At 37.7% G+C, this 16,174-nt stretch overlaps 1 protein-coding gene across 1 annotated transcript in view; it reads left to right on the top strand.

The window, feature by feature from the left end:
- The window catches only part of Glys (glycogen [starch] synthase), a 146,292-nt gene that overhangs the window by 51,624 nt on the left and 78,494 nt on the right, over positions 1-16,174 (top strand). Inside the window, exon 5 of the mRNA XM_067135130.2 lies at positions 7,559-7,756. Coding sequence (XP_066991231.1) covers positions 7,559-7,756 — 198 coding nt within the window. The remainder of the gene's footprint in view (positions 1-7,558; positions 7,757-16,174) is intronic.

Genomic DNA, 16,174 nt, shown 5'->3' with positions numbered 1-16,174 from the left:
CTTCTGCACTTTTGTTCGAACTAAGAACCACGAGCACGAGTACGAACTTACAACTACACAAACACAACAAACACTATCCACTTGCCCTCAAGAACTATACATTTATCACTGATCTTTATTTAATCAATCTTATAATACTGATAAAATGAAGACCAGTGCACACGACTGTCTGTATATTTAAATGCTCACTGTTTGGGAGATTCCTGCTGGCCAGCCAGCCGAGTCGCTCATGAAACGTAAACGTACGAGACGTTCTCCCTGTCATAAATTAAGAGATAAGCGAGATAAGGACTTGAGGTATGATTTAAAAATAACTTCCATATCCGAAGACCGTTTGCTTCGCTTTAACCACGCCGTGCCAAGTCAATAGCAAAGACGGTGGGCCAGGGACTGACTTCTTCGTGTAAACATTTCTGCCTTTGTTCTTTGAACTATGGAACGTTTCTTTTTAATTTGACGATCCATTGTTCATCCTTCTGCACTTTCTCTTCGAACTAAGATCCATAGGCACGAGCACAAACTCACGAACCACACAAACGAAATACACTTGCCCTCAAGAATTGTGCATATGTCACTGATATGTATTTAATCACTATTATACATACTACTGACAAAATAAGCACTGCACTGCAATGTTAAAAGCCCATGTTTGGGAGATCACTACCGGTATTTCAGCCAGACAGCCAGCCAGTGGAGTCACGCGCGAAACCAAAATTCAAGGAGACATTCTTCCTGTCACAAATTAAGAACTAAGCAAGATAAGAACTTTGGGATTGTTTTAAAAATAACTTCCATGTCTGAAGTCCATTTGCCTCACTTTGGCCCCCATGCAAATTAAATAGGAAAGACGCTGGCCACCGACTGACTTTTACGTGCCTGCACATAAAAATCCCTGAACATGACTGAAAATAAACGCATATACTGCATTTTGTTATCATTTAAATTTAAAAGTAAACTTATCTACATCGAGCTGAAATGTTTCTTTACCAGCAGTGAAAAAAATTAGCAAAATAACGAATATAAAATAGGAGTTATGACATAAGTTCTATGCAATGAAGATTTTGCATTTGGCGTAACTTTCTAGTATATTACCATTTTCACACTAATTTTTTTTTTTTTTACAATTTTTTTTGTTAACGGCATCAAATGCGCCTTGAAATTCTGTACATAACACGATATTCACCCATTTTAATCGATAACATTGTGATTTACGGATATTTGGCAAACCCGCTGTATTAGAGTAGGACAGCGCTACCCGCAAAACATGGGAGAAGGAAAGAGACGGAATTATCCCATTACTGCTGTACTGCAATTTAAGGTTGGAACGCTCTATAGGTAGGTTATTTATTTTAAGACATGTTGTATATTTACTTAGTACTGCATTTACAGTGTTGTTGTACTTTAATCTTGGATAGTAAGTATCTGTCTGTTCACTCGTGATGAAACTCGCTGGCCATTTAGAGCCTAGCTATTATCATCAGACATCTGATAAGTTTTAGATACTATTTACAAAAACTCAATAAATAGGGGAAAGTCACATATCAGTACAATACTGCCCAAAATCAAGCATTAAACTTGATGAATTATGTAAATCTATTATGTTTTACTGAATGATTAGTAGGAATTTTATTTTCTTAGTGGAAATTCTGCAATTTCCGTCCAAGAAATTTTAAATCATTGCTCGCACGTTTAAACTCCGTATCTTTGTTCATTTTAACTTGTCAGTTTTCTTTAAATGTGATAATATAAGAAAATGAAACCATGTCTGTTAATATTATTGAGTGCAGTATAAATCAAACACCAATATTTAAAGAAGATGGATTTTCTTGTGATTATAGTGTCTCTTTTAACACTATTCCAGTTAACATTTCATTGGAAATGGTGTGAGGAAAGCTTTGTAGTTTCAGTTGAATATCATTGCTCCTGTGTCATGCCCAGTTTTAACTCTCTCGCTTGGCATGTAGAGTCAGGCCAACCCTGCTGCACTGGACTGGTCTTAATGGGTGCCAAGCTGTGGAACTGTGGGCTAGATCTAGTTTTACCGGGCGAGTTGGCCGTGCGCGTAGAGGCGCGCGGCTGTGAGCTTGCATCCGGGAGATAGTAGGTTCGAATCCCACTATCGGCAGCCCTGAAGATGGTTTTCCGTGGTTTCCCATTTTCACACCAGGCAAATGCTGGGGCTGTACCTTATTTAAGGCCACGGCTGCTTCCTTCCAACTCCTAGGCCTTTCCTATCCCATCGTCGCCATAAGACCTATCTGTGTCGGTGCGACGTAAAGCCCCTAGCAAAAAAAAAAAAAAAAGATCTAGTTTTTACAGTCTTTTCATTTTTCTGCCTCATCCTTGACTTTGTTGGTGTGCAAGTGGCTTAAGTATGAGTGATACTAGTGATGCCATTTCTTATGCAGTCAGTTCCTGTGATGAATGGTATGAAAGTGTTGCTCATAGCTTTGGATGGTGTATGAATTTCAGTGGGCTTGGCACCTTCTGACGTGGTGACAAAGGAAATGGTAAACTACCTCGCTACTTATATCTCAGGTACACTTGTTCAGTGATAACTAGGCTATGCATGACAGCTGATGATGGATTTGTTGAAGTTTCAGTCAGCCTAGGACTGAGGACTCAACATACATGTCATCGATGCGACTACAATACTGTACATGTGACTTTTTCCACATTGTACAAGAGCAACAAAAAAAAATCTCCATTAGAAAGCAATACTGGTACATAATTAAGAAAAATCTTTCATTTAATGGTTGTTTTCAGAATGCTTTGTGCTAGCACAAATAACTGTAACAAAAGTACTTTGAGGGTTAGAGCACATTTGCAGTAATGGCTTTGGGTAAAAGGTATTGTGATTGTGGTTATATGGTATTGCTTAAAATGAAAATTTTAAAAAAATTATTCTACTTTTATCACTGAACATGTGACAACACCATGACAACAAAATGAAGCACAATATTTACATCTCAAGAAAACAAATAATGTACATGAACATTTTATTAAAGTTCATTTTTCTTTCATCACATCATATTACTTCGTGAAATGCAGGTCATCATAGAATCGCTGACATTCCTTAGACAACTGCATTTTCAGCTGCTGAAGGTGCTGATATTTTGTCAGCAGTATTTTGAGGGGCTTCGCAAACAACTAAAGTGCCTTAAATCTAACACTGACAGGGCATGATCTTCACAGAAGTGGCCAAATATCCTCCTCGAATGAAAGTTTGTACTCAATATGCCCATCAGTTGTATTTCAGAGCTCATAAATCAGCAACTGTAGGGTCATTTAGTGATTTGCCTAGTCGAATTGAGTCGTACACCTGTAGGTTTTTATTACTGTAGTCCTTAAAAGATTCATGCTGAACTTCCTTAACTGACTAACAGAAAGGTTTGATCCAAGCAGTGCGCATAAAATAATATGCCATTGCATATTACTTGGAAGACACATGAACCTGTTGTAAATTTTTCGATGATAGCATGAACAGTCGCACCCTATCTGTGTGTGACCTGTCACAAGAAACTTTTGCATAATTTCTGTTTTACTCTCTGCTGCTAATTTTAGCAGTGCTTTGGACAGAATGGTGTTCCAATTTTGGTAGAAATGTCCATCAGAATAAATAATTATAGGGCAGTTTCCATTGTCCTTTTGGAGCACTTTGGTCACATAATCGGCAATAAATGATGCGAACACTGAAGCCTTCAAGTTCGCTGCAATTTTATCAAACCAATAGCAAGTAGCGTGGTGAGTGGCTAAGTCATGAACAGTAAAATTATGAACCGTCAATTTGGTTTCGAAATATACAGCACAGACATTTAGACATGGACACACCTTTACAGACTGTAAGTCCATTACAAGAAAAAATTTCATTATTAGGCCCGTATTGTTAACCTTAACAGTGTACTTCACAGTACAATTCTCTTATTCTTTTACAGAATTCCATTATCTTAATGGAATGGTACTCATTTCATCCTCATGCAGACATGTTCAGCCATAGTTAAAAGAGAAAAATGGAACAAAGATACATAAATAGAGCAAGACAGTGGGTGATCCTAATGACTTACTCTGTCCATATGTTGATTAAAAAACATTAAACAACAGACTATACAAATCCATTTTGGATTGTATGATGGGCTCCATGTACAATTTAGATGTTGACTTCCTACAGTAGTGTAAAGTAAGTTTCAGTAGAAAGCGAAAAGCGGTTAGGTGTTCATGTCTCTTGGACAGTAGTTTCTTAGCTGTTTCCATACTTTTGTTCATCATACCATGCATGTCACTTTTGTCTGTCTAGTAGCTAACAGTTATTTCTGCAAGTCCCAGTGTGTGTGGAGGAACATCTTGGCACACACCCGTTTCTTTTCATTATTCTGGTGCACTGTCGTTGAGACATTTCAGAAGTGGTGCATCTTTTAGGAGGCATTGAATCCACCATGTCTAGAACAAAAACTTCCTTTTTATCCCAAGTCATCTAAATCTAAAAATTTTCAAAAATAGCCTTACTGTCTTCTTTGAAATTTTCTTAATGTACCTAAATTTAGAATTCTCACACTGTTTTGATGAATATTTGACTTCCAGTTTTCATTTCACTGTCTTAAGCTTGAACAGTTCAAGTCCCTTGTTTTGTAAAACTCAACTATCTCTTTCCCTGCTCCCTTCGTCTTTTGTTCTTATGATGCTTCCATGACCCAGGATCACAAGTTTAAACGACATTTCTTTCCTGTTGCATTATTTGGTATCCCTTCGAAAGCATTAGAAGCATAACTGTTTTCTTCAGCAGTAGTCAGCTCGATAGTATCACACGTCAGATTTTGTGTCAGCTGTGATTAACGTAACTCGTAGGGCAAATCACGGATGTTGGTATTTTCACCAGCAGTGGCAGGCAGCTCCAAAGAAGTGCAACAAATAGCAGAGTTTGCGACAACATGGAAAAGCAACTGTTTGGATAAGTCACAGGTGTCTGTCTTCGCACCAGCAGTGACAAACAGTTCTCCAGAATTTCAGTGTTTTCGCCGTTCTTATCCTCTAATGACACGTAAAGCCTTGGAAGTACCTTCATAGGTTCCATCCTTGTCTTTAATTGACTCGTTAAATTCATTGTCCATTAGTAATTATATTATTTCATGTGCACTGCTTGGATGCTTTGCATCTTCATCAACATCAAAAATAATGTAAAATTTACAGATTAATAAAAACAACTCGGTGTTGTGGCAAAGCTGCTTTGAGGTCATTTACGAGATAAAGTTATCTGATACATCTTCCATTCTATCAGAATCTGATTCTTTCTTATGTTTCATCATTACTTCAAAACGAAGCAGCATTAAACAGCATAAAACATAGTACAAATACCAAATGTAAGTCACTCAGTAACAGTCGTACTTCACGATCACTGTTGCATTTATTGTGTTAGCCACTGGTGTTGCTTGGACTGACATTGCTGAGCGAATCCAATAATTATTCAGATTAACTATATACAATAATAAGGATTTATTCCATTATCTTTTATCATTGTGCAGTCAGATAGGAATGAAGTTACGCGGTATTGCTTCCCATTTTTCAACGTGAAGTGCAGTTACACAGAGTTAAATTGTGCAGATATGCAATATTGCTCTTAAATTTAAAAGCTCTTCAGTTCTGCAGTATTGCAGATGTTGATATTTCTGGTTGTTATTGGTCTACAAAAAATTCCACTCTTCCCACTCCTGATTGTCTGTTTGGTAGTACCAGTGGTTAAAGAAAAACTAAAATTGTGACTTTTTCTCTGATATGCAATATTGCAGTCGCAACGGCAATATGCTCTTTGCTAAAAGGATTCATTTCTGAGCAGTTGGTATAGAAAAGTGAATTTTCTAGAATTCTTGGGCGCACCCATTTATTGTTATTGCTGGTTCACAAATACCCTGCAGTACCTTGTTTCATCATCATCACTACTAAGAAGAATTTTTATATTTTCTTTTCAAGCTTATCTTCATCATCATCATCAATGTCCCAGTCCAGTCGCCCAGGTGTGGTTAACAAGCCTCCTCCACTCCTTTCTGTCCTTCCACTTTTCCCACTCCATTACTTCCGCCACATCCAATCCAGCTTCTCTTAATGTCCTTCCAAATCTCATCCATCCACCTTCTTCTCGGTCTTCCAACTGGTCTCTTTCCCTTACCTTCTCTTTCCAATTCCCTTCTTGCTACCCGTTCCTTTCTCATTCTTTTTACATGTCCGAACCATCTCAGTCTTGCTTTCTGTATCTTCTGTATTAATGGTTCTATATTTAGCTCTTCTCTATTTTTAATATTCTGAATTCTGTCTCTTCTTGTCTTTTTAACCGATGTTCTTAAAAATTTCATTTCTACTGCTTGGATCTTACTATCTTCTCTCTTATTAGTTACCAGCGTTTCTAGTCCGTATGTTACAGTTGGTACGAAATACTGTTTATATAATGTTAATTTCGTTCTCTTGTGTACTTTGTCATCCCATAAAAGCTTCAAACTTAAATGCACATAATTATACACAAGATAAAATCAAGGAGGCTCACATTCCCCATGAAACTTGCAGAAAGTCTTGTAATAGTCGGTCATACTGTAGGAAATGCAGATAGTAATGTTAATGATTATAATAGGCATTCAGTGTATTGATTCATCACAGGATTCTTTCTGATCCAGTTCATTGAATACTGTTTATAAAAGTTGTTTAATGAACTAGTCTATAAGCATACATATATGCATCTTCATGATAGAATGTTAATGCCTTGTAAAAAGTAATTTTGGTAAACAAATTTGTAAGCTGCATACATATTTCATTATAGACTGTTATAATTTAGTCTGCTAGCCTCTATGAATACACTATAAACTTCCACAATCCTCTGTTATAACAGACTCTGTGACATCTTTTATTTCCACGCGCCTTCTCAATAAAAACAGAGTTTAAACATTGTTGCCTTGGTATCCCTCTGCTTCTCTTACCAGCCATGGTTAAGTCCATTATTCTCCTAGGTAAGTTGGCAAGCCGTTAGAGTGAATTTTGAATTTACCTCTTCACTTTTAAACTGATGCAGCTCTTCTCTTCATATACAGACAATACACCACTCTACTAAACGCCACAGAAACACATAATAGTGGTTACATCAGGAAGAGCATCTGGGCATAAAAACTGGGCCAGATCCACATGTGCAACACAGTTTGCACCTGCAAAAGCAGTAGAAGACGATGATGATTTTTACACTAATGCAGAAATGGTAATACAGTAGTTCTTTATATTCATCTAAGTTTCTGTTGTCGTCTCAAATGGATGTGATTTATGTGCTATATTCTTGGTTGTTTAGCTGAATTTCAGAATTTTTTTTTTTTTTTTTTTGTGGAGGAGTGTACAGTTCATCCGTTCATGGTCTTGTTTTAATGAGACCGTCTGGTTGTTTGGTTGTACTTAACTTTTGGATTTTACATTTAGCGTATGGAATATGTTGTATGTACAGTGACAAAGGTGGAATCTTAATACAGTGTATTCAGAGCTTTTTTCTTTTTGTTATATTTTCAGTGGTAATTATGTAAAATATGTCATATTTTAGTTCCAGAAGGCTGCTGAAGAGTATACTGATACGCCTCCTCGTATTGTGACTCACTTCCATGAGTGGCAGGCTGGTGTTGGACTTATAGCACTGCGAATGCGACATATCAACGTAGCAACAGTATTCACCACCCATGCGACACTCCTTGGCCGTTATCTCTGTGCTGGCAATACTGACTTCTATAACAACTTAGAGACTGTGAGTACTGTGGTTTGACTCAGACTTCAATCCTGGATAATATACTGGTGAATCACATAAAACTTGTTCCACAAATATTTCTGAAATGGACGGTGCCATTGATGTCCTGTTTTCATAGAACTGAGTGTAACAAAGGGCTCATAATTGTAGCCCATACACATATTTTAATAATTATTAGAATGTGTATTTATTTTAGAAAAATCGAGCAAATTGGCCATGCAGTAAAGGGCGTACATCTGTAAGCTTGCATTCAGGAGAGAGTGAGTTCGAACTTCACTGTCGTCAGCCCCGAAGATGGTTTTCCATAGTTTCCCATTTAAACCTGCCAAATGCTGGAGCTGCACGTTAATTAAGGCCATGGCCGCTTCCTTTCCACTTCCAGCCCTTTTCTATCCCATTGTTGCCACGAGACTTACCTGTTGCACCATCCCTGTCCCTGGGTGGCCTAGAGACACAAATTCATCACCACTCCTCGTCAGGCGCGCCTGCCCAGCGGACAAAACATGGCACTCTGGCCTTCAAAAATAATCATTTGTCTCGTAACATGGGCTAGGGTACACACTCGCATAGCCCAGGTAAATCTTCTCCTGAAAGCCTTTCTGCTTCCTTTAATCCTCAGGCATCCCGTAGTAATCTTTCGTTTGTATCAGAGTATAGTAGGATAAAATAGCACTAATAATAATCTGTCTATGCATTTAGCTTTGTTGATAGTCTGAGTAGTTCTTGCGAATTTTAAACTTGCAATTTTTATTTCTGTTTGTGCTTAGTAATAACATATTGTAATTAGGATACGTCTGAACGTAGTTTAAAATTATTGTAGTGTATTGTAGTACCAATTTATTACTATAAATTAGCGTGCTTATTCTGTTATCTTAAAATATTTGTGTAGTATAGTAGAAGTATCTGTAGAAACCCTCTTACTAGAATTCTGTTGTAGTAATTAGGATAGGATTAACTGCAGTTTAGAATTGTGTAATTCTTGTGTATTCCTTTCGGTATTCAGTAATTAATGCCAGTTTTTATCCTGTTAGGGTGTTGTAGGATAAAAAATATAGTACGACTAAGTTTAGTAGTATTGTAGTGTAGCAGTTTATTAATTACCTTATTGTCATGTGATCCTTGTGTACTATCCTAGATAATATTTCTTTCCTTACATTTTTTTTTTTTTTTTTTTTTTGCAGAAGGTACGTTACTTTATTTTTCCTTTTCTTTTCATTTTTCTGTAAAGAATGGCTAAGGAGTGCCAGTGTAGGAACTGTGGGTAGGGCCAGGCATTAAGGAGTATGAGGGATGACTTGGAGAGTTTGAGGGAGTTAATTAGGATTCTCTCAGAAGACAAGGTAGGCCTCCCTCAAACAACGTACAGGATACAGTAGGTGTAAAAGAGGAATGGGAAGGAAAGGGGAGAAATGTAGAAGACAGTTGGTCTAATGTGTTAAGGGGAAGGAGATTGCAGGCTAAGGGCTCTATTCAGGAGCAGAATCAGGACAGGTGTCTGTGAGAAATCGGTACGAGTCACTGCCGGCAGAACAATAGAGGGAATATGAGGAACAGGGAACTGTTGCTGAGAAGTGTGGAAGTAGGAGAACGGGAAAAGGTGGGAAAGGGAAATGTAGAGTACAGGATAGGAAAAGACAGGTGGAACAAAGTTGTGGGAGGAGAAAAGGGAGGAGGAAGTAGCTTCTGCAGCTGTCAGGAAGGATAGGGCTGACCAGGAGGGCAGAAATTCAAATGAGATGGGTAGGGTTGAGGCTCTGGTCATGAGGGATTCCATTGTTAGACATTTGGGCAAAGTGTGTGAAGGAAAGGGAACCAGGGTAGAGTGTTATCCAGGAATTAGGTTGAGGCAGATGTTGAGGAAAGTAGAAGAGGAGGAGGAGGAGGAGGGAAAGGAGAAGGTGGTAGTGATTCACGTTTGTATCAATAATAGAAGGCAAACACGTGTAAGTACCAACATAGTTGGGGATGTGTGGGATCTGGTAAATGCAGCACAGGTGAAATTTAAGGAAGTGGAGATTATCAGTGGAATACTGTGTAGGAGGGATACTGACTGAAAGGTGATTGGTAATTTTAATGAGACTATGGAGTGGGTATGTGGGGAAACTGGGAGTGAGATTTCTAGTTCCTAATGGGTGGGTGGGTGGGTAGGAGATGGGGATCTGCGCTCAGGTGGCCTTCGCTTAAACCGCAGTGGTACGTATAAATTGGGAAATTTGTTTAGAAGTGTTATAGGGAGATACATTCAGGGAAACGGGGTCATCTAGGGAACGGTGATAAGGGTACAGAGATATGGAAGTCAAGTAGGGATGACATAAAAATGTTACTGTTGAACTGTAGAAGTATCGTAAAGAAAGCAATAGAATTAAGTAATTTAGTAGATATATACTTACCAGATATTGTAATCATGGCTGAGAAATGAGTATCTTAGAGATAGAATAGGAATGGGGGGAGGGGGAGTATTCATTGTGGTGAAAGAAGAATTCGTAAGCTACAAAAAAATTAGAGATGAGAAACATGAAATTCTAGGTGTAAGGCTCATTTCTAAAGATAACAGGCAACATGATGTTTTGGAGTGTACAGACCGGAAAAGGGTAGCGCTGACGCTGATTCAGAATTATTTGATAAGATAATCAGCTATGTGGGGAAACGATATGAAAGAAAGGGCTGATAGTTCACTGTTTCACACCAGATGAATGCTTATGTTTCACCTGACAAAGCCAACGGCGATTGTTTTTGGACCAGTAGTACATGTTTCAGAGGTTTACTTGGCCATGATTGGTAAACGTTGCTTCATCACTAGGGATCGGCATTTCATGCCCTAAAAACTGTATGAATATGTATGCATTTATGCCCTAAAAGGTACCTAAATATGCAACAAAATATGCATCATCAATTTGAGCTTATTTCCATAAAATGAAATTACCTGTAATTTACGTTGTTAATCCATGGATTTTGAAGTACTAGCCTCATCATCAGTGAATTCTTCACTATTAGAGTAGACAACTAGGGAGTGACGGATGCTTTCCATGGTCAATCTTCGTCTGTTGTCCCTCAGCAAAGCTTTGTAGCATAAGAAACTCTCTTCCACATTGCACAAAGTGACAGGCATTAACAAATGCTGCTAACTGTTCTGTAGATAGTGATTGTTCTGTTGATGTTGTGGGTTCTTTGCCTTCTAGAATATCTACAATTTTAAGCAGTAAATTATACCCAGGATTTTTGGAGAGAACATTTGTTACTTTCTGTTTCACTGTTTCTGCTGCAACCCATGGAACTGTTTTTAAAGTGAACAGGGTTTGATTATATTTTGCTAATGACTGGTGTAAAGGAATTCCAACTGCTTCCACTGACATAATACTTTAGGAATACAATGAAAATCAGCTGTTATAAACACAAGGTTACTTTCTAATTCTTTGCTTGACAATGTTTGCTTAGCCAGCTCAGTAAATGGTTCTTCATTAGGATCTAATGTTTTTACAACTTCTCAAATTTTTGGTAAGTATTCAGAATGATAGAGTGCAGCCTCAAGCCATGATCCCCAGCTGCATTAAAATAGGTTGTAGTGATAAGGGAGTATCAGGTGGTATTGTTCTGAATATCTGAACCCGTGATGGAGCGTTTGCAAATATTTTCTCAACAGACAACATTAACTTGTCTACTAATGGATACATGAACGAATAGTTTCTGCTATGTGATAGTCCATGTGCGAGACATGTTAAGTGAAGTAAAATGGAGAACATATCTTTTAACGTTGTCCCCGATTTAATAATGTTGCTAGCTGCGTCCGTTACCATGAGGAGTACAATGTTGTACCTAATACAATCAGGCCACAACAATTTCATTGAATCAATGACAAACTGAGTTACTGTTCTGTTGTGAGTGACCTCTAGCATTCCTCGTCGTCGTCAGAGTTGTCGGCTGTAACTCGATCCGAGTATATATAACTTCTTCCTGCATACATTGACAAGTTAAGCTCAGTGTCATCGGCATACTGAAGTTCTGTCACCTGGGTAACCAGAGTACGTCTTTGTGAGCGAAGTCTTGCCAGATTGAAAAGGCCTCCATCGAAACGAAATTTAATCTCCATGCCTAAGTTGTTTACAGATGATTCATGCAGCATGGCAGCCATGTACAGTGCAAAGAATCAAGAATCTTTATTTGCCATTGACACTTTCCCATCACCATCATTCTTTTTTTTTTCCTTTTTTATGCACAATAAAAGTAGTCATATTATGCTCAGATTTTAGTGATTTGCATAAATTTTACCAGCATAACTTATTCATACAATGGTGGGAAAAATATATACAAATGCATGAACTTCCGATCCCTATCATCACTAAACAGGATACATGATAAATCTGGTGTATATTGTCGTAATACTCATGTACAAAAGTTACCACGATTTTCAAAATAGTTTCCATGCAGCTCTTAATGGAGAGAGAGAGAGAGATATATGATACGGATGGAACTTGCCTGACTCATGCCACTTCCTTGTGCGATTGCTCGGGAAGTAACATGTGGATCTACAGCAACAGCATTTAGAACATTAATTTCACCATTTTCTTCATTCACTTGTTTGTTTCTGTTATGTTTTCTAGGTATTACACTTCCAGTTTCACGTAATTGAAGAGGTTGTAAGGATAGAAGACTTCTTTGGGATATTGTTCTGCATACAGAGTACGAACGAACACCATTCTTCCTATATTCTCCATTTACCATTAACATGTTAGCTTTTTCAGCATTGGTAAATTCCATTTCCACCATGCCTTACTTTTTGAACTATCACTAAGTAACTGACAAGGAAGTCGCAATGCAGTTGGGGTACTGTAGAGGAAAAGGCATAAGAACATCATAGCCTCATAACTAAGCAGTTGAATGCAGCACACAACTGTCTGCATTTACAATTTTCAAACTATAATAGCTCATAAACTACTTGTACTAGAATCCTGAAAAGAAATACCGTTGGCATTCTAATTTACTCTAGTTTTAGTGTCAAGAAGCATTGTTCCATTTTAAAAGTGTAGCTTACTAAAATAATACACATTATAATACTTCCTAAAATCTGTGTATGGACTACAATTATGAGCTCTTGGTTACACTTCATTTCTGTGAATACAGCACAGCAATGATGCCTTCCATTTCAGAAATATTTGTGGAGTAAGTTTTAAGCGATTCACCTTGTATATTCAACAATTATGTTTCAGGTTTTCTTTGAGAACTTTGATCTAATCATAAAGGATTCTGTGAACTTTGTGGTTTTGATTTTTTTTTTTCATTTTCAGGGTAGAATTATAAGTATAGGTTTTGAAGGATTCAAACTGAGTGAGAGAAATGATAATAGTAATTTTATTGACTTGCTGTGGATTTTTTTCATGCATTTCATTGTGTTCATATCCAAAATTTCATCTTCATAGAACAAAGTCAAAAGAAGAAGAAATAATACCCAGTAAACAATACAGTCTAAGTTGCTAAATATGTAATTTAGACAGAGTTGGGAAGTAATTGAATTACTTGTAACGATTATTAACTTTTTTCGTTATTTTTACTCATAATCAGTACTGTTCATCATTTTTGCTCATAATTGAGGTGATGGGTGCAATAACAACTAAGTCTGAAAACACTGTTTTGAGAAAATCACATCCAAATTTTTGAAACACTGTAAATAACCTTTTTTTTTTTTTTTTTTTTCATTTGTGGACGTCTTAATTTATACATATTATTTAACAACAGTCCTTAACAATATTTCTATTTCACTGTGAATTTAAATTTCACTAGTTCTTAAATATTTTTATCCACGAACCTGCTACGCAGGCGTAGCAGGGGAAGAGGTGATACTCCCACATGGCGCGTCCCAGGTGGCGGATAGGGGAGTCTTAACCGGCTTGTTGGCGGACTTGAGGGAAATAAAATACCTCTCGCGGACCAAACACACTACCCCCTGCGGGTGGGGGACGCACATGTAGAATACACCCGCGGTATCCCTTGCCTGTCGTAAGAGGCGACTTACAGGGGGCGACCAAGGGATGATTGAATTAGAACCATGAAACTACTCTTGATTCGTACCATCATGCGAGGAACACCATGGGTTGCATGTACTTGCGAGTAGTATCACTAAATTGGTACGAAATAGGTTTGTGATTAGTTGCAGTAAAAAGCCTGGCCTGGTGGATTCCAGTACCAGTGCGTTGTACCCATGTGGGCAACACCGCGGGTCTGGGCATAGCCTGTGAGTTGTACCGCTATATGAGCAGCACCGTGGGTCAGCGTTGCCTGTGATTGGTACCCACTATGTGAGGAACACCACGGGAATACCGGCGCCCGTGACTAGTACACCTAGGTGAGGAACCTTACCGGTTTGCGTTGGCTATGAGTGGTGCCATTGTGTGAGAAACACCATAGGTCTGCGTTCCCTGTACGAATTGCAATACTTGTGAGTAGTACCATCTTGTGTGGACCACCGTGAGATTTTGCTACTTTTGATCAGTACCCCAAAATGACATATACCATGGTTCTACTTTACTCGCGACATGTACCATTCTGTGGGGCCTTAGACGTGAATTTAGCACCCCTTCAGACATCAAGCATCATTGTGCTTTATAAATGGTCCCTTGCTCAGTAATACTCTCATTAACTACCTTCTTTTTGAGTCTGATCCACTGTGTTTGTTTGTTTGTTTGTTTGTTTGTTTGTTTGTTTGTTTGTTTGTTTGGTTTGGTTTTTTTAGGGTTCATGTCCATCAATTCATTCTTCATGACAGTTTTTATTTTATTTTGGTCAGTGAATGAATTTGAATTTTTTGTTATTTCATTTCGTACCATTAGGGGCCGATGACCTCGATGTTAGGCCCCTTTAAACAACAAGCATCATCATCATCATCAAATATTTTAATTTAAATGTGAGCATACCGGTACTTAAGTTATTGCATAGACTGATAACCAGCACTTTAAATTGGCATTTATGGTCAATAGCTTTGTTCAGAATAATGTAATACGAAAAAACAGCTACCCTGCACTGATTGATAAGTATACTTTTATAATAACATTATATACAGTATATGTAGAATTTACAAAAGAAATTTAACTATTTTCTGAATAATGCACTTTTGCAAGAAATTTCAATCAGAGAATAATGATTAAATGATTTCTTACACACTGGCATTGCCTTGATAAGGTAGACTAAGTTAAGTAAAATTAAGTAAAATGTATTTATGTAATAATAATAATAATAATAATAATAATAATAATAATAATAATAATAATGTTGTTGTTGTTTGAGCCATCAGTCCATAGACTGGTTTGGTGCAGCCCTCCATGCCACCCTATCCTGTGCTAACCTTTTCATTTCTACGTAACTACTGCATCCTACATCTGCTCTAATCTGCTTGTCATATTCACACCTTGGTCTACCCCTACTGTTCTTACCACCTACACTTCCTTCAAAAACCAACTGAACAAGTCCTGGGTGTCTTAAGATGTGTCATATCATTCTATCTTCTTCTCGTCAGATTTAGCCAAATCGATCTCCTCTCACCAATTCAATTCAGTATCTCTTCATTTGTGATTCGATCTATCCATCTCACCTTCAGCATTCTTCTGTAACACCACATTTCAAAAGCTTCTATTCTCTTTCTTTCTGAGCTAGTTATCGTCCATGTATCACTTCCATACAATGCCACGCTCCACACAAAAGTCTTCAAAAACATATTTCTAATTCCTATATCAATGTTTGAAGTAAGCAAATTTCTTTTCTTAAGAAAGCTCTTCCTTGCTTGAGCTAATCTGCATTTTATGTCCTCCTTACTCCTGCCATCGTTAGTTATTTTACTACCCAAGTAACAATATTCATCTACTTCCTTTAAGACTTCATTTCCTAATTTAATATTTCCTGCATCACCTGCCTTCGTTCGACTGCACTCCATTACTTTTGTTTTGGACTTATTTATTTTCATCTTGTACTCCTTACCCAAGACTTTGTCCATACCATTCAGCAGCTTCTCTAGATCTTCTGCACACTCAGATAAAATAACAATATCATCGGCAAATCTCAAGGTTTTGATTTCCTCTCCTTGGATTGTGATTCCCTTTCCAATTTCCTCTTTGATTTCCTTACTGCCTGTTCTATATAAACATTGAAAAGGAGGGGGGACAAACTGCAGCCTTGCCTCACTCCTTTCTGGATTGCTGCTTTTTTCAAAGCCCTCGATTCTTATCACTGCAGACTGATTTTTATACAGATTGTAGATCATTCTTCGTTCTCGGTATCTGATCCCAATCACCTTCAGAATCTTAAATAGCTTGGTCCAATCAACATTATCGAATGCCTTTTCTAGATCTATGAATGCCATGTACGTGGGCATTGATTCAATCCTCTAAGATCAGACGTAAAGTCGGGATTGCTTCACGTGTTCCTACGTTTCTT

The sequence above is a fragment of the Anabrus simplex genome, chromosome 1, assembly GCF_040414725.1.
Source record: "Anabrus simplex isolate iqAnaSimp1 chromosome 1, ASM4041472v1, whole genome shotgun sequence".
NCBI lineage: Eukaryota > Metazoa > Arthropoda > Insecta > Orthoptera > Tettigoniidae > Anabrus > Anabrus simplex.
This window is presented reverse-complemented; position numbering and strand designations above follow the sequence as displayed.